Raw genomic sequence first — 23,377 nt, forward strand, 5'->3', positions numbered from 1 at the left:
TGGCAAATTCCCTTTCAAATCAGGCACTCTTTAACAGTTTGGGATCCCCAGTACCCCTCAATCATGCCCTAACACTTCCGGGCCCTCCAGGAAACCGCTGATGGGTCTACCCTGAGAAAGCTTCCGGCACTCACTGTGGGGGCAAACAGTCTCAGCCCAGTACTGTCACCACTGGCTCCTCGGGCCTCCCGCACACATGACAGAGGCTTACACATATGTGGTAAAGGGATGAACAAACCCTCAGTGATTTCCCAACTTCTAACTTCTCTGTTGTACTCTTTTTATCTACACAGCTGCCAAGAGAACTTTAAATCCTGCTGCCCCTGAAAACTGTGTGGCCTTGGGCAAACTGCCTGATTTAGCTGAGCCTCAATTTCCTCATCTGCAAACCAGGACTTGACTTTTGGGTTAATTAGGAACATTAAAAGAGAAGCATATGCCCCGTGCCTCCTAAGGAGGAGCCTAGGAGAAACTGTTGAAGGAAAGCTGTTTCTGCCGGGCACGCTAACCCATCCTACCCCTCCCAGCCCTCATCTTCTAATCCCTGTCAGTTCCAAAGGCCTCAGGAAAGAGCCTAACCCCTGGGCCAGCCCCTGGCTGGATGTAAATGTTTATGCCAAGCCCAGCCTCCCAGGGACAAGTTATTTGCTTTGCTTGTAATTAATTGCAGAAGGCCCGGCTGGGTAATAAACTCTGCAGGGAAACATAAACAGTTTGCACAGAGCTCCAAATCCATTGTGAGGCCAGTAGAGAGGGTCTATGAGGAATGGAACTTTCTCCCCAGCCTCCTCCCAACCAAAGGCAGAGAGGTCACTGAAGGTCTGAACTAGAAGGATCTTTGGAGATCATTTGGAAAAAATAGCAGCTGAAATTATTGGATGCTTAGCTTGTTCCAGGCTGAGCACTGGATTATTCTGGATCAACAATTTCCCCCATTTTAAAGATGAGGAAACTGAACCTAAAAGAGGCAGGGTGACTTGCCCCAACTATAAAGTGGCTGGGCTGGGAGGCGCACCAGACCTGACTTCAGAGAAGGGAAAGAAAAAGACAGCCATTCATTGAACAAAAATGCACGCATGCCCCTGTGCCAGGCGCTGTCGTCTGGGGACACGGCTCCTGTGGCCCTGGCATTCCAGTGGGGAGAGGCTGGTCTTAACCACCAACCAAGTAACAATTTGATTACAGGGGTGCTAAGTGCTTGGAAGAAAAGAAAACAAAATCACTGGTGCAGAGGCTCACAGCAAGTCAGTTACAAGTGACCATTTGAGCTCTACAGGGCAGAGACCACACAGTGGGCCTCTGGTGAGAGTGTGTAGGCTTCCAGTGAGTTTCCTGCTCAAATTTAGGACACTTTTCTTTGGGCCAGTGCAGCTTCCCACCAACCAGTTCAAGGAACTGCACCAGGCTGAGGCTGCAAGGACATACAAAAAGCCCCTACCCCCAGAGAGCCCACAGCCCACCTGGAGGCACAGACACGTGGGTGAAAGGGTTGAGAGCAACACAGGTCCACGAGGGTCATAGGGCAGGAGAGAGGGGCAACCAGCATTTCTTGAGCACTACAGTGTGCCAGGCACTGTACTAAGGCCTGTATGATCTCATTTAAGCCTTAGCACAACAGGGGAGGATATTTCTATTCCCATTTTAAAGAGGAGAAAACTGAGGTTCAGTAAGAGTATGTAATTATCTCAAGGCCACAGATGTAACATACAATCTGGGTGGAATTTGACAACAAAACCCATGGGCTTTTCTCATAGCTCCCACCCCAGTCTCCAACTCCCTCCCCTCAATGTAGGGGCCCTAAAGTTAGGGAAGGACAGGAGGTAACCCCCACTAGGCTTTCCTCCCCCACTCTGCAGGAGGAAGCAGCACACCTTGCTGGCCTGGTTTCCTTTCTGAGCAGGAAAGGTCAGCTCAGTTGGCTACGGCAGCTTTTCTCAGGCTCAAAACCAACACCAGGCAAGCTCCTGTCCCCTCCAGGAGCAGGGACGGTCGCCCTGCCCCTCCCCCAGAGGGCCCATTCCATTTACAACAGCCCCTTCCCAGGTTGCTGTGCCCGCACAGTTTACAAGCATTGTCATTCTCTTAGGTCATCTGACTGCCCCAGCAGCCTGCACTCTCAGTGCCCAGCCCCAGGTACAGTCCCGCACAGATGAACTTGACAGCAGAACTGGCCCCATCCCAAGGGAAGGGATGAGTTCCCCTTGGTCATCTCCATCCAGCTTCCACCAACATTTACTGAGCTCCCACAAGCCTGGGCTGCATTAGACAATTCCACCTTGTACATTAGTTAAACCTTTCCCCAGTCTTTCCAGGTAGCTGTTATGTCCATTTTGCAGATGAGTAAGATTAAGGGCAGAGATGCCTTTCCCATCCCTTATACAGCAAGTAGAGCTGTGAGCTTGGCCTGACCCAGAACTGGCTGCCCCAGATGCATTTCAGGTCCCATTTCAGCAGGGAGAGTTCTAGCTGATGGCCAGGTCCACACTGTGGGCTGATACCTCCCTGGGGACCGGCAGCTGCTATGGCACCAACATCCCAGCAGAGGACCAACCATCCAGCGCAGCAGGAGATCCAGGCTTGTGGGGCTGAAGATTATGCAGTTGGGAAGTCCTCTTTTCAAATAATCATAGTAAAAGAACCCAAAAACATCTTTTTCCACATTTCGCAAACCCCTGAGCACACCGATGCGTCACTTGGCCTTGGAAAGGCCCTGAAGCATGAAGGGCCTGAAGCGGAGCTGCAGCAGCCTTGTGGTGAGTCCGCCTCTGGACTGGAGGAAGGGCCCAGAGGCGATCTGAGCACCACCCGCCTGCACAAAGGCCCTGCCTCCGGCCCAGCAGACAGAAGAGGCTCCAGAGGACTTTCCTTCTTCTTGTCACTCGTCCTGCCGCTACTAAAGCTCTCCTGCAGTCGATCCAAGTCTGTTTGTCTCTCTCTTGCTTTGGTTGCAGAAGATGCAGAGCTCATCTGAGTGCAGGACCTGCCCATGGGGTATGCACGCTTGCACCCGCAGCAGGCTGGATTTCTTTTTTGATCTTGGTGCATATTTCTGGGAGGTCAGAAGGGTCAGCCCCACCAGCACCTGGAACCCTGACTGCCAAGTGCAGTCCATCCCACATATGTGTGCAAAGAATTCCATCCCCAAATATTTGTAGAGCTTGACACAGTTTACTAGGGGCTCCCATATCCCACATACCATTTGGTCCACACCACAGCCCTGGGAGCAAGTTTCATCAATGTGCACCTACTATGTGCTAGACATGCAGAGGGGCTCTCCACGGATGACAGTCACAGACACTCTGGGAGGAAGGGCTGTGTCCCTATGGAACAGGTGGGGCAACTAAGCCTCAGCCTCTGGGCCTGGATCTGAGAATCCAGTCTCATCTCAGTCTGGAGTGGACAGCACACAAGACAGTGGGCAGGCACAATGGACACAGGTGAAGGGACGTGAAGCCTCCAACTTCCAAGGTGGAGAAGAAGCCAGAGGTGGCAGCATTCCAGGCCTCATCGGAGAAAGTGGAAGTCAAGCATTGCCTTCCCTCTGGATGTGTGGATCTTGGAAGCTTAAAACCTGCTTGAAAGCAACAGCCTTAGAGTCTCAGGTCCCTGATTCTTCCCAGACCCTACCAAGCAGTGATGGCTCCCTTGCACAGCTCTTACTCTCTGCCTGCAGGGCCTACCAGTCCCTTCATGAGACCACCTCATCAGCTGCCCAGAGCTTGCCCATGCTTGCCCGAGTCCTTCCCTTGTGATTCATCCATTATGAAGCAAAGGAGATGCCACAAACCCTTATGGAGAATGTAGCACAGGACAGTCCCCACTCATCCAGGACTAAGGGGTTTCCCAAGATGTGGACTAAGATGGCTCTAGGGGCACCAGGCAGGTAGATCACCTGAACATGCCCGGCTGTGGCCTGAGCATGGAGGACACGTGGGTGAACCAACATGGCCACCCGCTTCCAGTCTGAGGGTGGCCCCCACTCAATGAGGAACCACTGTCAAGGCACCTGCTCAGCCCTCACATGCATCAGTAACTAAAACTCCATGAGGAGGGTATTATCACACCCATGGCATACACAAGAAAACCAAGGCTCAGAAAGGTGACATGGGCCTGCCCAGAGACAGAGTTGTAAGTGACATGCTAAGACCTGAACTCTGAATGAGACAGAGAAAAGAAAGGGCAGTTTCTAGCATGAACAATAAGAAGGTAGAACGATATTAAGACATGTTTTTAATCAATTTTTATAGCCGGTGTTTGGCATGGTCAGAAAATGTATGCAGAGAGAGAGGCGGGAGAGAGGGAGAAATGTACATGCCTTATTTAATCATCTTCACGATGGACAGCCCAACACCCATTCAAAATGGATATCTCTGGGCCTCCGTGGTGGTGCAAGGGGTTACGTCTCAGCACTATGAAGCTACCCACAGCCACTGAAGCACGAGTTCAATCCCCAGCCAGAAAGCTACCCACATGGTGCAGCAGATCTTGCCTGTCTCGCCCGCTGCTCCCCTCAGCAGTGTATATCATCAGTCTGCCTGTTCTGCTCCCCACTCTGTCTCTGGTGAATCTTCTCCCTCCAGGCACCTCTGGCCTACACCCCAGCTCTTGTATGCATAAATAGGTAAATCTTTAAAAAAAAAAAATAGACATTTCCATTTTCAGAAGCAATTTCAGCTGTTTTCTTTCACACCAGGGTCAGGAAGGAAGTGAGAAGGAAAGTGTACTTCTCCTTTGGGTTAGCATCAGCTCAGGGCTCACTCCCTCCAGGGAATCTTCCCTGACTTCTGCCCAGACCCAATTCTGGTCCCTACATGTTTGAGTACAACCACGGGGTGGAGAGAGTGGGGGGCGGGTGCTTATACTCCTGCTTCATGCACTTCTGCACACTTAGGTGCCTCTTCTCAAGTGCTGGGGCTTCAAGAAGCACCAGACACACATCTGCTCTCTAGCACGGGAAACTGACATAGTGACCACAAGCTGCCTGGGCACCCCGAAGCCTGCGAGGTACCGAGAGGAGCACCAAGCACCTGGCCAGGGAACAGGGGTCAAGGGACATCTTCCTGCCAAAGCACAGAGCAGGCCCCCCAAGGAAATGTGTTCAAATGAACTGCGCTGAGCTTAGGCTCAACCTTAAACTCTAAGGGCGATTTCACCTGTCAGAGGAGAAATGCATTCCAGACAAAAGAGATTTTCTTAAACAAAAAGGCACAGAGGTGTGAAAATATACAAAAAAGCCAGTGTGGCCAGAGTGTTGGCTGTGTGGTGAGTGGGGAAAGGAGTGTGGGAAGAAGCATGGGGCGGACCAGAGGGCCTTGAGTGCCAAGGGAAGAATGTGTCCTGTGCTATAGAAATAGGGAGCAACTGATGGGCTTTTAAGCTGGGGCAGAACAGAGAGGCAGGCTTGGGGGACCTCCACTGAGCAAAGGTTCAGCCTGAAGACTACTGCAACAGTTCAGGCCAGAGCTGGACTTGAACTAAACTTGGTGGCAGTGGGATGGGGAGCAGAAAAGCATGTCTCCGTCACCATCAGGTTGGGGGCCCCAAGAGTTAGAGTTAGGGTTTGTTCTCCATGTAACTCCGGGCCACCTTCCATCCCCCACCCCAGCTCTACCTTCAGTGAAGCTGAGGTTAGTGGGAGCCAGGTCAGTTTATGGCGGGGGGTCAGGGTTGTTTGTTTGAAAGTTCTTCCTACTAAAAAATCTTTACTTTTTTTTTTTTTTGGTCTTTTTCTTTTTGCAAACTTCACGGCAAGATGGTGAAGATCAGAGGCGCACACCGCTCGCTGCTGCTGAGGAGTCAGCACTCTAAATCTGACAAATGAATATGTGCATATTAACCACTTGATTATGCTGTGTGATCATCTGTGTCATTTTTAGGATATTAAAAAAAATCTGTTTTTTTAAAAAAAGTTCTTTTTTAAGTTTAGAAATGCTTTAGGTTTCTTCCACTGCCCTGGGGCCACACAGACCCACAGGGAAATCAAGCATCCCCGGAGCCCTGTTAATGTGCCCAGCATTTTCATCAGCACAGACACAACAGAGAAGGGAGGGAACTATTCCCCGAGGCTACCTATAGGTGGGGAGTGAGAACCCTAGTTCTTTCCCTCTCGCCACCATGGGCCACATGCCTAGATGCCCCAGGGACAGGCTCAGAGCTGTAGAAACAGCCAACATCCCCTCTTCCCTGCTACCCCACCCCAGAGCGCCCAATCACACAACCCCAAAGTCTAGAGCTGTTTCTCAGAAGACATGGTCTCCAAACTATGCCCTGTCTGCTGCTCAGCGCGGTACAATCATCAGACCTGTGCTGGGTCCCCTCAGCAGGAGAGAAACCTTCGCTCCCCTTGCCTCCACCAGAGGAGGGGCAGACAGACCTGGTTTCCATTTCCTCTGTCCAGGTCCAAACACTCGCTGTGATGCTGAGTGCAGGACGTTCAGTTGGCACCCTAGAGTCTGCTGCCTCAAGCAGTCTCAGTTCCGGGATACCCCTTGCTGACAGCCAGGACCGACTCTGCCTGGCATGGTGGATTCTCAAGCAGCTCATGATGGAAGTCTGTCCTAGCTGAAAGCATCCATCATAGACATCGCCAAGATAAGCACCCCCTCTGACTGATCTCAAACCCACCTGCTGAAGCCTGGGCCAGTGCGCTCCTTCTGAAGAGCCATCCTTAACCACCACGCTGCTCTGGCCCCAGCATAAACAAATCCCCAGCAACCCCTTGCCCTAGCATGTTGTGATCTACTGTTTCTCCCCCCAAAAGTCTAAGCAATATGCAGGCCTGTCTGTTTCCTCTTCTTACCGCAAGCACCCAGCATAGGACCTGCATGGCAGTTAGTCACAAAGTACTTGTTCACAGGAACTGCTTCAAGAGGGTAGGGGAGGCTGAACTGAAGTATAAACCAGCTCTGAAAAGGCCTGGTGCAGAGGCCTCAGGGTGGTATTCTTAATCATTATGGTCCCTGCCACCCCAGGGCCCAGCCTATAAGAAAGGGCATCATCTCAGGTGGGAGACAGGAGCAGAGCCACAGCTTTGGCTGGCCTCTGACTCCCCTTTAGGAGAGATGTGCCCACCAAGCTTCAGATTGCTCCTTGTTCCTCAAGGGGAGGTCTGGGTCTGGCCCCCAGCAAGTGCTTGAGAAATGTTTGTGGAATTGAATGGAACACACTGGAAAATATTGGTTATTTGTTCCTCTGGCTGCAGAGAGACCAACTCCCCTCTGAGGGCACTTTGCAGGCAAATTATCTCAGGACATGGCCTGTTTCCTCTAATGAGCCTTCTCCCCTTTACAGCTCTGCTCCCAGAAGCAGCAGGGAGGGGGGGCAGTGCGAAGTGCGCAGAGCTAGTCCCAGTGGTCTGCACTCAGCCAGTACACACAGCTCCTCTCCCGAAATGGGGTGGGCAGCCGGACCAGCACCCAGGCAAGGGCATGGCACAGTGACCTCTCCAGCCCAGGAATCCTGAGCAGAGCAGGCCTCCTCCTCCCAGCCCCTCTGGGAAGGGATGGAAGAAGGAAGCAGGGAGTCATGCGAGTTATGTAACCAGCTTCCTTGGAGTCAGAGGCCCTGGCGTGTCACAGCCCAGCACTGCTGGGAGGAGCTGGGGGAGGGGAGGCAGAGAGAGCTGCCTCCTTTGCTGCCTCTGCTCTAGACCTCCAGACCTCTGCAGCAGGCAGGCAGGCAGGCACAGCTTTCCAAGGCCCCAGCTCCAGACAGGCACCTCCTGCAGGGACTGGGAACCAGGAAGAGCTGTTGTTTTCTCAGTGTGTGAAACAGTGGCCTGCTGACTTCCCTGGCAGAAAAAACAGGCTCTGGGCTCCACATGGGCAACTGGGGGCTGGGGTTAAAGAAGGGAGGCCCCCTGGGTCCCCTGGCTTCCTATCCCCCAAGTTCACTTTACTTCCTCCCCAAGAATGGCCATGGGTGAGGGGTCAAAAGGGAGGGGGCCCATGCTGCCCCAGCACAACACTGGACACTGCTCAACCCTCCGTGGCCCTGGGAAATCTCACTTCCCTTTCGGGCCATCCTCTGAGCTTCTCTGGCCCAACAAAGTCCCTCACCCCACACACAGTCCTGGGCAGGTCAGAAGAAGAAGGAGATGCAGGTGAAAGGGGGCAGAGATAGAAAAACTGAGATCCATTCCTGGGCTGAATAACTGATTGTTTTTAGCAAGTCCTGACCCTCTCTGCCCTCAGCAACCGCACACAATCGGTGATATTACTACACCTGTTTCATAAGTGAGAAAATGGGCATCAGTCCAGCGAGTTGAAGGCCTTCACCCTGGGTCATGGAGTCAGTGAGCAGTATTGCTGGACGGCAAAGCCGAGTCTGCAGGACTCTATAATCCATACTAAGTACCAATCCCAGTGTCTTTACCTTTGAAGAGCCCCAGCTCCACTCCCACTGGGGGTGCCACTTGGGAAATTCCTTGCTGATGGCAAAGACAGGGCTCAGCGCAAGGGACTATGGGGATGGTTCACTTGTGATGTGGTGGTGGGAGATTTATCAGGATAGCACATGAGAGGAGAAATCAAATATTATACAAAAATAAACAACAATGTATGAAAATTTAAGTTAAATAAAAAAGGGGGGCTCAAGCTTAAAGAGTTCTCGCTGAGGACCCCAGTTTGGGAGCCACAGGACAGTGGTGTCCTATCCACAGGACAGGATAGGGATAGGGCATGACAGACACTGGTTCCCCTACAACTCAACCTCAGGCTGAATCCGGCTGGCACAAGCGAGGTCTGCCACCTCCCGAAGGCAGGACTGCCAGAGCCAAGCGATGAGGCACAGAACACAGCCTGCTGTTTAGACCCTCTGCCCTTCCTGCTTGCAGAAGCTGAGGCCGAAGGGAAAAAAAACAACTTGCCCATAGTATCACAGGGACAGTGAACAAGTGGAGTCCCTGCCCCCAGGCTAGAGCCTCTGCCCTTGACCCATGTCCTTGGATATAGACCCTGCGATCACCCTCTTTCATCGTCTCTCTGTCTCTCTCCCTGCCCTCTTCCTCCCCCCTCACCCCCACTTTCTGCTTCCCTCCAACCAGCTCTGACTGCAGGCCCAAGGTCTGAAGCCTCCCTGCAAAACTTCCCTCTCCTCACTTCTCCTCTGCGCCTCACAGCCCCCACCCCTTCCCTCCACTGTCTGGGCCATGAAGCAATTCTTGGGTGGTTTAATTAGCTGATTATGACCGCAGCCTGCTGGGTCCAGTGCCCAGAACTCTGTCCCCAGTAATTAGGTGGGTTCTGAGTATTTGCCCAGTAGGAAGCCAACGGGGAGTTCTGTGCTCTGCAGGCCAAGGAACTGCATAAAGAGCTCGTTGATCACTAGTTGGTCATCACAAGCCATGATCCCATGCTCACCAGGTCAAACCACTCTGGATATGCTTAGCCAGATCCTAAAGGGTCTCACTGCTGACCTGCCATAGCCCAAACCCAGAAAGGGCTCGGTAAGCATCGAAGATGGGGTTGATGAATGGAGTCCACCCCCTGCAGGCCAGGTAGGGATGGCTCTATAGTGGGGCACTTAGGAAGTAGGGTTTGGACAAGTCAAGAGACAAGACAGGAGAATGGCATGCTGGATGGGGAGCAGAGAAGTAAAGGCACGGAGGCTGGTGAGCCACTGATCCCCTTGTCAGGTACAGCTGGTTGTCGGAAGACAAGATTGATCTCCTAGCAAGGCAAAGCCAGTCACCCGTGACCTTTACCCTTTGGGTCACAAGGAATAATTTCTCTCTCTCTTTTTTTTAAAGATTTATTTATTTATACAAGAACCGGGGTACCAGGCTAGATGCACAGGAGGGTGAGAGGATTCACCAGAGACAGAGTGGGGAGCAGAACAGGCAGACTGGCGAAATACACTGCTGAGGGGAGCAGAAAGCGAGACAGGAGAGGTCTGCCGCACCATGTGGGTATCTCTGCGGCCAGCGGGGATCGAACTGGCACTACAGAGGCTCCAGACAGCTTCATGGCGCTGCACTCAACTGACTGCACCACCAGGGAGGCCCCACAAGGAATAATTTAATGCCTGTGGCTCTGGACCACTGTTAGGTATTTTAGGTATTTCAGAATCAGCAATGATATCCCATTGTTCTCACCAACCACACTCTCCACCCCCTAAGTATATCTTTTCCCAATGAAACACCTACATTCAGTCTCCTCCTCTGAACAAATATTTATGCAGCTCAGTGCCATGCCATGGCTGCACAGGTGCTCAGGACAACAGGCCCAGGCCAGGTGCCCTTGGTCTCACACAGAACATCTCAAGTGTGCAAACAGCCAGGATCCAAGCAGAGAGGGAAGGATGAGTGGAGAAAAAAGGGGAGAGAAAGAATATGGAAAAACAAAAAGGCCACAGGCAGTACTTGGAGGTCACTGAAGGCTTCTTAGAGGAGGAGGCTAACAATGAAACAGGCTGTTGGGGCCTCAAGAGTGAACCACACAGAGGAGTTCAGAGTGAGGGATGCAGATGCAGCCAGAAATCATCTAAGAGCTAACTTCACATTACACTGCCCTTGTCTCGGGGACTCATTTCTGAACTTCACCAATCACCTACTTCCAAAAAATAACTCATTTAGGCCTAGTGACAACCCAGGGTGCAGGACACTACTACCACCCCATTTTACAGATGAGACAGCTGCAGTAGAGAAAGGGTTAAACTACTGGGCCATCATCCAACTGGTAAGTGGCAGAGCTGGCATTTGAAACCAGGAAATCTGGTTCCTCCTAGAGCCTAACCACTATGCTAATCAGTCTCTAATCTATGCTAATCAGATCACTCTGGGGACTCTGGGCACCCAGAGGAGAATGTCTGTGAGGAGCAACGGCCTAGGCAGAGTTGGGTGAAACCTTCAAGCACCTGCCTTCTTACAGGTACTTTGGGAGTGCAAGGCTGCTAAGGCCAGGATGGGATCATACAGAACAGAAGTCCGCCCAGCTCCTCAGCAGTCCCAATCCCGTGGTCAGTAGCAAAGGCCTAAGTTGCTCAACCCTCCACTTCTGGCCCCCAGATGAGAGGCGCACTCCTAAACCTGCTAGCAGAAAACAGGAAAGGGGTAACTCGGAACAAGAGCCTCCCACTTGCTGACTGATTTGACTTCCATTTGACCTCTCTGGACGCGAAGTTCCAGAGAGGATGAATGCCATGTTCAAGGTCACACAGCAATGAGTAAGCTGAGAGCATACCTCTGGGACCTTCCTGTGTTGATGCAGCCTAGTAGTCCACTTGCTACCCCCTCCCCTGACTCTTTGCCAAAATGCATCCATGCGCATTAATTGCACAGGCTGGGGTAAGGGGGAGAGATGCAAAAAGACCAGTTATGAAGCCAATATGGAAGACAGCTTTTGCCTCATCTAGGCCCATACCCATTCCACAGCTGCAACTCGAGGTGCACCCTGGAGAGATAGGCAGTACCCTGCACAGCTGCCGAGTGGCTCTGACCTTGAGTGAGAAGCCTTGCCTCCTGCCTGACATTGACCACGGCATCCCACCTTGCTCCATGCTCTTTTTTTTTTTTTAAAGATTTATTTTTATTTATGCATACAAGAGCTGGGGTGCAGGCCAGAGATGCGGGAGGTGAGAGGACTCACCAGACACAGAGTGGGAGCAGAACAGGCAGATGTACTGAAATACACTGCTGAGGGGCGCAGCAACTGCTGAGAGGAGCAGCAGGTCAGACAAGAGAGGTCTCCTGTGCCATGTGGGTCACCTCCAAGGCCGGGGATCAAACTCGTGCTGCAGTGGCTGCGGATAGCTTCCTAGTATGGTGTGTTAACCCCTTGCGCCACCAGGGAGGCCCGGCTCCATGCTCTTTAGACCAACACACAAATCTCTCTCTGGTACTGAGGCCCCCTGTGGTCTCAGGCAGAAGCAGCCAGTCCTAGGCAGAGGGAAAGCTGCTCAGTTGCCATAGTGACTTCAGTCACACAGAACTCCAGGGACCTCTCTGGTAGGGTCCTTGGGGCCTGGCCTCCTAGGGGCCTCGTCTGGCATCTGGTCTCCTGGGAAGGAACAAGCAGTTCCTCTGAAGATGGGGCCAGACCCAGGAAGGAGGAGGCTGTCTCCAGAGAGACGACCCTGCTGGGGGCCTCTCAGGGAGGGAAGAAGGGGCTAGACAACAGAGTCCTTTGTTCCTCTCTCAAAAGCAGCTACCCTGTCCTGCCCCACCCCTTGTCCTACACCCCCCTCCACCCCAGTAGAATTCTAGCCACCCCTGGGACAGGACTCATTCTACTCATAGGATGGAGGGAGGGTGCCAGGAACCATCAGGGATAATATCTGTCCTAGTTCCAGGCTTCCAGGGTTCAAACTGAAGACATGCCCCACTCACGGGTGTCTGATGGGGGAGACATCCTTCCCTCAGAAGCCTCCAAGCTGGTGTAGGAAGCTGCCTCAGAAGTCTGTCTGACTAGGCAGAAACAGGCCTCATTTGCAAGGACACCATTCTGGTTGGGATTGTATGTCCCCCTCCCTCAGGACTTCCCAGTCTGATGGAGGAGCCCCCCCACAGTCTTATGTAGGAAACATGGTTTCCATCCTTCACATTCCCTAATGGGAACGACCTAATTTCAGCACTAAAGGGGCCCCTGGGCTGATAGCAGACGCAGAAGGGAGGAAGCTCAGCCCATTCAACAAACCTCAGTCAGGCATCCTCTATGAAGCAGACCGAGGTGGATAATGGACCAGCACACAGGAAACAGAAATAGCCCCAAACCACAAGGAGCTCACCAAGTAGGGTGCAAAGACACCTTGGGTATGAATAAATGAATGAGAAAGTGCCCTGAAACTGACCAACCCCAGCACCCAAGGCCTGCTCACCAGGATGCCATCTCCCTCGACAGCCTCACCCCTCACACTCCCATACCTGCACCCCCTGTCTGCACTTTCACATCGGTTTTTCATTCTGTCTTGAACACCTAAGCCAGCCTCAGGCTTTAGGACCCAACTCAGGGCACCTCCTCTAGGAAGCCTTTTCTGCTGATCGCTCTTTTCAGGAACCAATACAGACACACCTTCCTGTGATCAACTTACCCTCCCAAAATGTCCCTCCTACCTCTCAGCTGAACCTGCCCCCCAGGTCCTCACACCACAGCTCCACTGTCCCCAGCCCAGAGCCTCACACCCTCTTCCTAGAGGGTCGTCTAGCTCCAAGGAAAGCATGGTCCTTCCCCTCTCCACTCTGCTACCTATAGCCTGGCTTTTTTTTTTTTTAAAGATGTATTTATTTATGCATACAAGAACCGGGGTACAGGCCAGAGGTGTGTGGGGGGGTGAGAGGATTCACCAGAGAAAGAGTGGGGAGCAGAACAGGCAGATTGACTGAAGTACACTGCTGAGGGAAGCAGTGGGCGAGTCAGGAGAGGTCTGCTGCACCATGTGGGGAGCTCCCTGGCCGGGGATCGAACTCGTGCTGCAGCGGCTGTGGATAGCTTCATAGGTTATGTCTTAACCCCTTGTGCCACCAGGGAGGCCCTATAGCCTGGCTTTGACCTCACCATCCCCAGGTCCTGCACCACATCACCAGCCATTGCTTTCTGGCTAAATCCCAGGGTTCTCTGTTAGCTCTCCCTGTTTCTTGGCCTCCTAGAACCCAGCTCCCCCTCAGAGTCCTACCTCATCTCTCTGCCCTCAGGTGTCAGAGCTCTGGCCGCAGAGGCTGCTAACCATCCTCTCTTCATACTGCCGACCTTCTTTCTGTGCCATCCCCACTCCCCACATCAGCCACCATTTCTAAATCTAAGATTTTTGAATCCTGCCTCCCACCTCCATCCCCACCCTGAGATCTTGAGCCACCTCTATGGAAGCCTCCCCACCACTTCCTCAACTTGCAGTCTAAGTCTGACTGCGCCAGCCCCCTGCCAAGCTGCTCCTGCTACAGGTCTCCATGGCATAGGAAACCTGTCACTTTGACCTTGGAGGATGGCCTGGCTGAGACCAGGGGGCCACTCGAGGGTGCTGACACTCCTCCATTGCTACAAGTCCAAGGCATGGCAAGCCCACAACCCAGGACCCCTGAGCCCATGCCGAGGGGAAGCTCCAGCCCCTGGCAAGAAGGCCCAAGCGTGGAAGAAAGAGAACCGCTGAGGAGTCTGAAGCCCAGAGTCTGACCTAGAATCAGAGATCAAAGCAGTGGAACAGGCTGCACCCTTCTGCGCTCAGCAGCCCACAAGGGGTCCTGGCCAGAGCCACAGGACTTCCCAGTGTTCCAGCCAAGATGGGTCACACAGAGATTAACCACCCACAGAGACAACGAGGAGCTGGCCTTAGGTGTCCCTGTCACACCCGCCTGCCTGCCCTGCCAAAAAAGGAAGCTTTCAAAACATCTGTAGGAAAGGAAATTCCAGTCCATTCATTTCCTTTTAGAAAGTCCCTCCTGTCGTCTAGTTCTGGACCTTCATGTTGCCCACTGAGTTAGAGGGAACAGCCAGAGCAAGAGGATGCACAACTTGAGGATGGCGCCACCAGGGGGGTGGGGACACAAGCCTGTCCCTGCTGTACACCTTCTTTTTTTAAAAAAAAGATTTAGTTATTTATTCACACAAGAACTGGGGTATGGGCCAGAGGTGCGAGAATTCACCAGAGACAGAGCGGGGAATAGAACAGGCAGACGGACCGAAGACACTGCAGAGGGGAGCAGCGGGCGAGACAGGAGAGGTCTGCCGCGCCATGTGGGTTTCTCCCTGGCCGGCTGCAGAGACTGCGGACAGCTTCACAGAGCTGCGCTCAACTGCCTGCACCACTGGGGAGGCCCCTTGCTGTACACTTTCACCCAGAGGGAGGGGCTGTGTGTGCAGGCAGGCCCGCGGGTGGAATGGCAGTGGACAAATCACTTAATCACTCCTAGTCTGCTTCCTCATCTGTAAAATGGGAAAGACAATCCCTATACAAATAGGATCGCTGGGAGAAGCAAATGAGATCACGTATGAAAATCTCCTGACACAAAGCAGACATCTGACCCGTAAGCTAATGGACACCGCCGCCCTGTGCATAGTCCTCATCCTGTCCTCACCACAACCTTATTTCAGCTCTGCCCCTGCCTCCTCACAGGTCTCTCTGCTTCTAGGCCTGCTCTTCCCTACCAAAGGCCTCTCTTTAAAATGAAAATTGCTCCCCCGCGGCCCTCCTCTCACTCTTCTCTGAATCGCCAGCTACTTTGACTTCAACTTCAGGAGAAAATCCTCTCTCCCCTGCTTGACATTCCAGGCTCTGGCTGTCTGGCCCATGTTTATCCCTTCAGGCTCACCCATCATTCTCAGCCCAACTGGCAGGTGGCACGTGTTGCTTCATGCCTCCCAGCCTCTGCACGCTCTGCACCCTCGGCCAGGAATGACGTCCCCACCCCACCCCCTTGGCCTCCTTGGCCTTCCAAATGAAGCTGAGTAGCTCCAAGGCCACCTTCTTCCCAGGAAGGCTGCTCTTACTGTGCCCCCCCCCCCAATCCTGGCCCCCGGCTGGGGCTGGGCTGCAGCTTCCTCCTCAGCCGTCCCCCAGCATATGTCAACCTGCATTGCTCTAAATCCCCTGGGGGTAGACTGGAGCCATTTCTCTCTGAACCCCTAGCCCTGGCACTCAGTCTACATCTTGGAACAGAGATGACATTGCTCCCAGAGCACCTTGCAGGAGCAATCCTCGCACTCCGGGCCCGGCGATGAGTCCTATACAGGTATTTGTCTCATCCCTTTTTCCCCCTTGGCCCTGAGAGTCCCCGTAGGGCAGTGACAGTTTCTGATTAATTCTCATCGTCACTTTCATGTGGGGGGTGCAAATCCAGGCAGCGGGACGGATGTGATGACTCCTGATCCTTAGAGTATTGGACATTTGCAGTTTCCTCTTACAAGTCAGAGATAAAGTAGAATCCCACGGCTTACAGAACAAGACAGGGTACAACTCGTTATTGATTTTGCCCTTCTCTTCTACATTACTCAGGCAACCCTGTCTGGAAGGGAGAGGGAAACCGCCTGGGGTGACAGGGAGACTGAAAGAGCGAGCAGGCTACAATTAGGGGAGTTTAGTCAGGTCTGGGCTCTGGGTTTTAGGGATCACTTCATCCCCTGTCCAGCGAATTCAGTAAACACAGGAGAGCCCTGAAAAATGCAAGTATTGAGAGCTCCAATTTATAGAAGGGAAAACTAAAGTCCAGAAAGGCCCACCATCCCTCAGTGACTTAGAGATAGAGCGGGGGCGTCAGGGCAAAGACCCTGACCTGACAGTGCCTGGCTGCTTATGGTGTCCCCATCCTGCTAAGCACCCATGTTAGAGGGCAACAATGACACTTCTCCCCAAGCGACAGAGAAGCAAACCAAGGTCTAAGAGGGGCTGAGTCACCCTGATAGTGAAGAAGCACAGGAGGAAGGAACAAAGCAATGGCTCCTGCCTCCCTGTAGGGAGAAAAGTCTGACCTCAGTGGTCAGGAGGGTCTTGGATTTGAGGGACATGGACGTGGTGGAGGAGGGCACCACACATCCTCCTGCTGAGGATGGAGACTTGGGTCACAGTGCTGGTCAGCCGCATGCAGTGAGGACTGGCCATCAAGGTGAATGCAGATGCCTCATGATCTTCTGCAGCCTGCCCCTCAAATCTTGGCTTCCACACACAAAGCAGGGCACCCCACCCAGAGCTCAGATCCAGAGCCCATCAGGGGCTGGGCAGTCTACAAGGGCAAGCACAGGGAAACCGACCAAGTGGACTCCAGCCTCTGCCCTGTCTCTGCCTTAACCAAGTCAGGTAACCTCCTCGCTCTCTGGCTCCTCTTCCAGAAAACAGGAAGAGGAAAATGAACCTTCTTGAAGAGCTGTCAGGAGGATGGCTGGGAAGAAGCCTTAAGGGCACAAATTATCTGTGAGCCTCAATTTCTTCTTCTGGAAAATGAATCTAATCTCTGGAGGACCCTTCCCGTGCTGTGTGTCAGATGGCTGTGGGTGCGAAATTGCTTTGTCAGTGGCCCCAAAACATGATCACCGCGGGGGCCCTTTCTCCCTAGTCTCTTAGCTCCTTCAGGGAAGGAGCATGTCTTGTACGTCTTTGATCTCCGCACTCCGCCTAGTACACAGCAGGCACTCAACAAACAAATCTAGGAGGCAAGGCCAGAGAGAGGGAGGAGAGAGAGGGCAGAGAGAGGAGGGAGAAGAGGGACATAAGGATAGGAGCAAGTAGAGAAAACATGGAAAGGGGTTTGTAGAAGAGGCAGGAGGAGAGAAGGGAGAAGCTTGTATCAGAACTTAAAGGAAGGGAGGGAGAAGGAGCTGGAAGTAGGGGCTGAAACTGAGCGCCTAGCCTAGCCACGGCTTATCTTGAGCCCCAGCCCTCTCCTCCTTTGGGTTGGGTTTCCCATTTCAGAGACACCATCTCCCCTTTTCTCAGGCAGGCAGGCAGGATCCTAAGAAGAAAATCCTCCAGCCCCAGCTCAAAACAGACCCCAGCCAGTCACTGTAGGCCTTAGGGGGTCAGAGGGACAGAAGCGAGGGAATGTCCTGTGTTTTTCCCAGGCACCAGGGAAGCCCTCCCACCTTGTGTGTGTGTGTGTGTGTGTGTGTGTGTGTGTGTGTGTGTTCAACTTCTTGCCTTGTGAAGACTGGAGTGAGTTTGTCAGTGGTCCCAGGCCTCTCAGCTTGTGACCATGGGACGCCCGTCTACATGGGCATTGTCCGCTGTGTGGTGTGGTCTGGCCAGTACTGAGTTGCTGAGATGTGTGCCAGGGCTCATGTCAGTCAGGATGACATGTGTGCCAGGGAGTGTTTGCTCCCGTGAGTGCCTGTGACAGTGCATGTGTTTATCAATGTAGGCCAGCATGTTTGTGAGCATCAGAGTGTGTTAGCGTTGATGTGTGTGTGCGTGTGTCAACACAACCACCAACAATGTGCTGACGAGCATACAGCAGTGAGTGTGTGAAAGTGTGTCACTGGCAGTGACGAGTGGATGGCAGGGAATGTCAGCCTGTGTGCCAGCACCAGCGTGCCCACGGATGAGTGTTCCCTGAGTGTCCACATGAGCGTATGTGTCAACCTGCCCCCGGGCTCGTCTGCGTCTGCTGGCCAGCCCCGGGTGCCAGGGGTGCGGGCGCGCGTGTGTGTCTGGCTGGCAGGGGCCGCGAGCCAGGTGGGGCGCCCAGGTCCTCGCCTCTGGGTACCCCAGCCCGCAGCCCCTGCCAGCGACCACAGACCGCGCGCAGAGGCGAGCGCAGCGCCCCGCGCCAGGCGGCCGCGGCGCTGGGCTGGCCGCAAACGCAGAGCCCGGACTGGGGCCGGCACCCCCGCCGCGCAATCCCCCGAGGCGCCCCCACGCGCGCCGGGCCCGGCCGCCGCCCGCACTCACCGCGTCCCTTTGTCGCCCATGGTCCGCGGCGGCCGCAGGGAGACCCGCGGCGTCAGCGCCCAGGCTGGAAAATCCCCGGCCGGCAGGAGGAGCGCGGGCCGGCCGGCTCCCGGCTCCCTGCTCCGCCTCCTCCGCTCTCCGGGCCGCCGCCCCCGCCCGGGTCCCCGCCCGCCGCCCCCCGCCGCGCCGCGCCGCGCCGCACAGCGCCCGGGCCGCGGCCAGGGGCGTGGAGCCGCGCGGGGAGTGTGCGCGCGTGTGCGTGTGCGCGCCTGTGCGCGTGTCTGCGAGTGCGCGCGCCGCCCAGCGACCCATGAGGGCAGGGCGGCAGGACACGGCAGGGCCCCAGGTTGGCACTGAGGGGTCCACGGGGTGTGTGACCAGGTGTGCGCGCGCGCGCGCGGGGGGCTGTACGTGAGAGGGCACGATGGGGCGGATCATCGTGCGCGAGTGCGCGCCAGTGAGTGTGCCGATGCGGGTGCCTGCTCCAGACTCTGGGCTCCCACCGATTTGGGTGTGTATGTGCCTGTGCGTCGTTGTGCAGTTGTGCATACGCCCGGCGGCGGCGCACGGCCCCGGCAGCCTTGGTGTGAGAGGGAGAGTGGAAGGTGAAGGTCTACCCACCCCAGGGCCCAGCTCCTGGGCACCCCTGAGGGATTGGCGGCAGGCGTGAGTAGACCCTCTAGGTGCCTTGCACCGTCTTCTGCCCTATGTTCTGCTCTCCCCCCACCCCAACTCTTAGCCCCTGTGGAGAGACAACACCCAACAACGCAACAGGCACAGGAAGGACAGAGGGTGCCAGAGAAGTCAGTGCTGGGGAACTGATGGGGCGGAGGCCACTAGAGGTTAGCATGGGTGTGGCACCGGGGTGGCTGGGGAAGAGGAAGCAGTGAGAAGCGGTGATAAGGAAGGAGACATAGCAGAGCTGACATGCTACAGTCACGGATTCTGGCCTGGCCAGATAGCATGATGGAAAGCATCCTGTCCAGCACCACAGTCTGCTGTGGATGACCCTGGACACTTGCCGGCTCGGAACCAATTTCCAAGTATGTAAAGTAGGATACTAATACCACCTGCAGAATTGTTTGCTGGTCCCCTCTCAGTGTCTGACACACAGACACTCCAGGCTTCTTGGTGTCCCGTGAAATCCTGACTAGGACCCTGCCTTGTTTGAAGTTCAAACCTGCTTTGACCTCTTGACCCTGCTTTGCAGGCAGTGGGAGAGTGAGAGGTCTTTCCCATCCACTCTCCTTTGGGATTTGGCTAATTGGCCTTAATAGAACCCTAATATTGGCATATTTATGGGAGGAACTGAAGCTATCATTTACTCTGATGCAATTGTGGGTCTGTAAACATGTCCTGTAATTATGCTCAGAAGCAGTTACCTATGCTGGTTATATAAAGTTGGGTAACAATACCCCTGTATAATTACTGTAATTATTTCCGGGGGGGGGTAGTTGAGGGTGGGTTGCTGATGGGCAGGGAGGGTGGTCCAGGGTCTGAGTACTCATCTTAGGAGTGAAGAGAGTACCTAGAACCCTTCTCCTGACATTGACCTCTGGGCTTCACTCTCATTCCTACAGGACAAGGAGAGGAAACCACTAGCTATGTGTAGGGTAAGGTAAAAGTATCAGGCTTTTCTGCCCTCCTGTCATTAGGATAGATGAGTGAACCCTGTGGTCCTGAATGCATGCCTAATGGTGGGCCCCTGACATGGGTATACCCGGCCTGAGAGACTGAGTTTATAAGGGCGGTGTTACGGGGACGCCAGAAGAGGCCAAGAACGAAAGGAAGCAGGAGAGCAGAGAAGCAGAGAGAACGCGAGAGAAGGCCGGAGAGCCCAGACAGAGTGAAGACTTGCTGGGGGCTGGGAGGCCTGCCAGCCTCCCGGCCCCCCAGCACCCCTGCCTCCCATATGCCTGGTAAATCTAAATAAAAAACCTGCAAAAGCCACTAAGGACCCTGACTCCTCCTTTACCTGGTCTGCTGGATCAGAAAACCTGCCCTGTGGTCTTCCTGCCCCTATACTACACTTCCTGCCCCTGAGGTCAGAGACCTGGAGAAGAGCACGTTAGAGTCCTGCATAATGACAGAAGGCTCCAGTATGAGCCAGAGAGGACACTAGCCAGGATCGAGAAGCTGGTCCTGCCATTCTCAGCATCAGTTTCCTCATGTAGAAAACACAGGTTCCACGAAACAAAATGCTGTTTCTCCAGTGGTTCTCTCCATGATGATGTCTAGAGCACCTGGATTGAAAAATCCAGGCAATGGCGGCGCAGCGGTTGAGTGCTGGGCTGCGAAGCTACCCGCAGCCTCTGCAGCGCAGGTTCGATCCCCGGTAACCAGCAGGGGTCCCACATGGCGCGCAGACCTCTCCTGCCGCCCTCTGCTCCCCTCAGCAGTGTATTTCGTCCGTCTGCCTGTTCTGTTCCCTGCTCTGGCTCTGGTGAATCCTCTCACCCTCCCGCGCTTCTGACTGTACCCAGTGCTTGTATAAATAAATAAATGAATCTTGAAAAAAAAAAAAAAGAAAGAAAAATCCAGGCAAATTCTTCATTCTACTCAATAAATATTTGTGTTTAGTTTACTATAAAAATGTAAAGTACTTTCAAGTAAAACAGTTGGGGAAGATGCATCAGATGGTTTCAGGTAACCCCTGCCCCCATGTAGCTCTTCCCAGTCAGCAAACATTCTAGGTTTGCTGAACAGATTGGTAGACTGTGGAGTCAACATGCAGGATTTCAAAGACATCCCCACTAGCCTATAAACTTCATGAGGGGGTGTGTGGTGTGCCTGGTACTACTTGATGCTCACAATACTATGAGATATATACTCATTTCCCTTTTCTTATAAATGAGCAAACTGATACTCCAAGAAGTTAAGTAGTTTGCCCAAATTTACAGCCTCCTCTGCACCTTGACCTCTGAACTCTCTTCCTCCAGGCCTCTCCAAAAGGGAAATTCCTCTGTAGTAGAGCCAGAATTTGACTCTTGATTCACTCTCCATTCAATAACAGTTGAATGCGCCATGAATAACTCTAAGGACTTAACAAATCAGAGATCAATAGGAAAAATGGAGCTGTCATTCCAGTAAAGGATTGTGGGTAGGGGAAGAGGAGTTAGGAGCACTTTTGATTTACCTATCAGGGTCTATGAAGAATGCAATTATATATTCTTGTGTAATTAAAATTAATGAAATATGAAAGTAATATTAAGGAGGGTTCTAGGTAATTTCACCATAAGTTATTTACAAGCATTTTCACCTCATAACTACTTGGCCATAAGGCAATTTTGTCATAAAAGATAAAATAATAGTTTGACAGTTTGGGGCCTCCCTGGTGGCAAGCGGGTTAAGCACAGCACTGTGAAGCTGTCCGCAGCTTCTGCAACGCAGGTTCAATTCCTGGCCAGCCAGGGAGATTCCCACATGGCATGGCAGATCTCTCCTGTCGCGCCTGCTGCTCCCCTCAGCAGTGTATTTCGGTCAGTCTGCCTGTTCTGCTCCCCACTCTGTCTCTGGTGAATCCTCTCACCCTCCGGCGCCTCTGGCCTATACCCCAGCTCTTGTATAAAAATAAATAAATCTTTAAAAAAAAAAAAAGTTTGACAGTTTGGTTGCAAGTTTTTTCTAGTCTGCAATGTTATTCATGCCTTGATCGAGCTGACAGATGACAATGATTTGCTCCAAGTTGGTTTCTTATTTTGAAACACACTGCATTGGAGGAAAAAGTAGCCAAGGGCTTTGAAGACACAGAGTGGAACTCCATAAAATTTTGGAACACCTATCAACTGACATACCAAGAATAAAAAACGGTACAGAACGCTTTTGAAACACAATTCAAATCTCAGTTACAAATACACACTTGGAAAGTATATACTCATCATGAATCTTTTACACATTTCTTTGGGGGATGTATAGGAGAAGCTTGATTCTTCTTCTGCCTCCAACTTCTAATATTGTGTGATAAATTTGGTAAAGATGGCATTAGAGGACAAGTTGTTTTAACTAAATTAGCTAAAGAATTGAAAATTAATCCAAGCATTATTAAAATTTATAAGGAACCACAAAAGACCCCCGAATAGCCAAAGATAACTTGATTAAAAAAAGAAGAAGAGGAATGGAGGACTCATGCCCCCAGACTTCAAATAATACTACAAGGCTATTGTGATCAAAACAGTATGGTATTGGCATAAAAATAGACACTCAGACCAATGGAATAGAATTGAGATCCTGGAAATAAACCCACATTCATATGGGCAATTAATTTACAACAAAAGAGCCACGAGTATACAATGGAGAAAGGAGTCTATTCAACAAATAGTATTGGAAAAACTATAGCCACATGCAGAAAAGTGAAAGTAGACCACTCTCCTATACCACACACAAAAATTAACTCAAAATGGATTAAAGACTTGGATGTAAGACCAGAAACATGAAATACATTGACACTAATTTAGGCAAAACACTATGGCATTGGCCTGAGAAATGCCTTTGAGGACTCCACTCCAATGGCAAGGAAAACAAAAGCAAAATTAAACAAATGGGACTCTAGCAAGGTTAAAAGCTTGGTGTACAGGGCCTCCCCAGTGGCGCAGCAGTTGAGCACTGGGTTGTGAAGCTGCCCTCAGCCTCTGCAGCGCAGGTTCGATCCCTGACCCCCGGGGTGAGTGTCCCACATGGTGCAACAGACCTCTCCTGCTGCACCCACTGCTCCCCTCAGCAGTGTACTTCGTCAGTCTGCCTGTTCTGTTCCCCGCTCTGGCTCTGGTGAATCCTCTCACCCTCCAGTGCTTCTGACTATACCCAGTGCTTGTATATATAAATAAATAAATCTTTTTAAAATATATAAATAAATAAATAAAAATAAAAGCTTGATGTACAGTGAAAGAAACTATGAAGACAAAATACCCCCTACTGAATGGGAGAAAATATTTGTACATCTGTAAGGGGCTAATATCAAGATCTACAAAGAACTCACACAGCTCAACAAAAAGAAAACAAAGCAAAGGAGTCCTGGTACATTGTTGGTAGGACTGTAAGCTGTTCCAGTTCCTGTGATAAACAGGATGGTAGT

At 52.5% G+C, this 23,377-nt stretch overlaps 1 protein-coding gene across 2 annotated transcripts in view; it reads right to left on the reverse strand.

Moving 5' to 3' along the window:
- Positions 1 to 18,326, reverse strand: part of ARRB1 (arrestin beta 1) — a gene marked incomplete at both ends in the record, with an annotated part of 69,377 nt that extends 51,051 nt beyond the window's left edge. For both annotated transcript variants that reach the window (XM_084231308.1, XM_084231307.1), the window contains one exon: positions 18,307 to 18,326. In XM_084231308.1, coding sequence (XP_084087434.1) covers positions 18,307 to 18,326 — 20 coding nt within the window. The remainder of the gene's footprint in view (positions 1 to 18,306) is intronic.
- Positions 18,327 to 23,377: the final 5,051 nt, after the last annotated feature.

Source organism: Talpa europaea (genome assembly GCF_964194135.1).
Source record: "Talpa europaea genome assembly, chromosome: 1".
Taxonomy (NCBI): domain Eukaryota; kingdom Metazoa; phylum Chordata; class Mammalia; order Eulipotyphla; family Talpidae; genus Talpa; species Talpa europaea.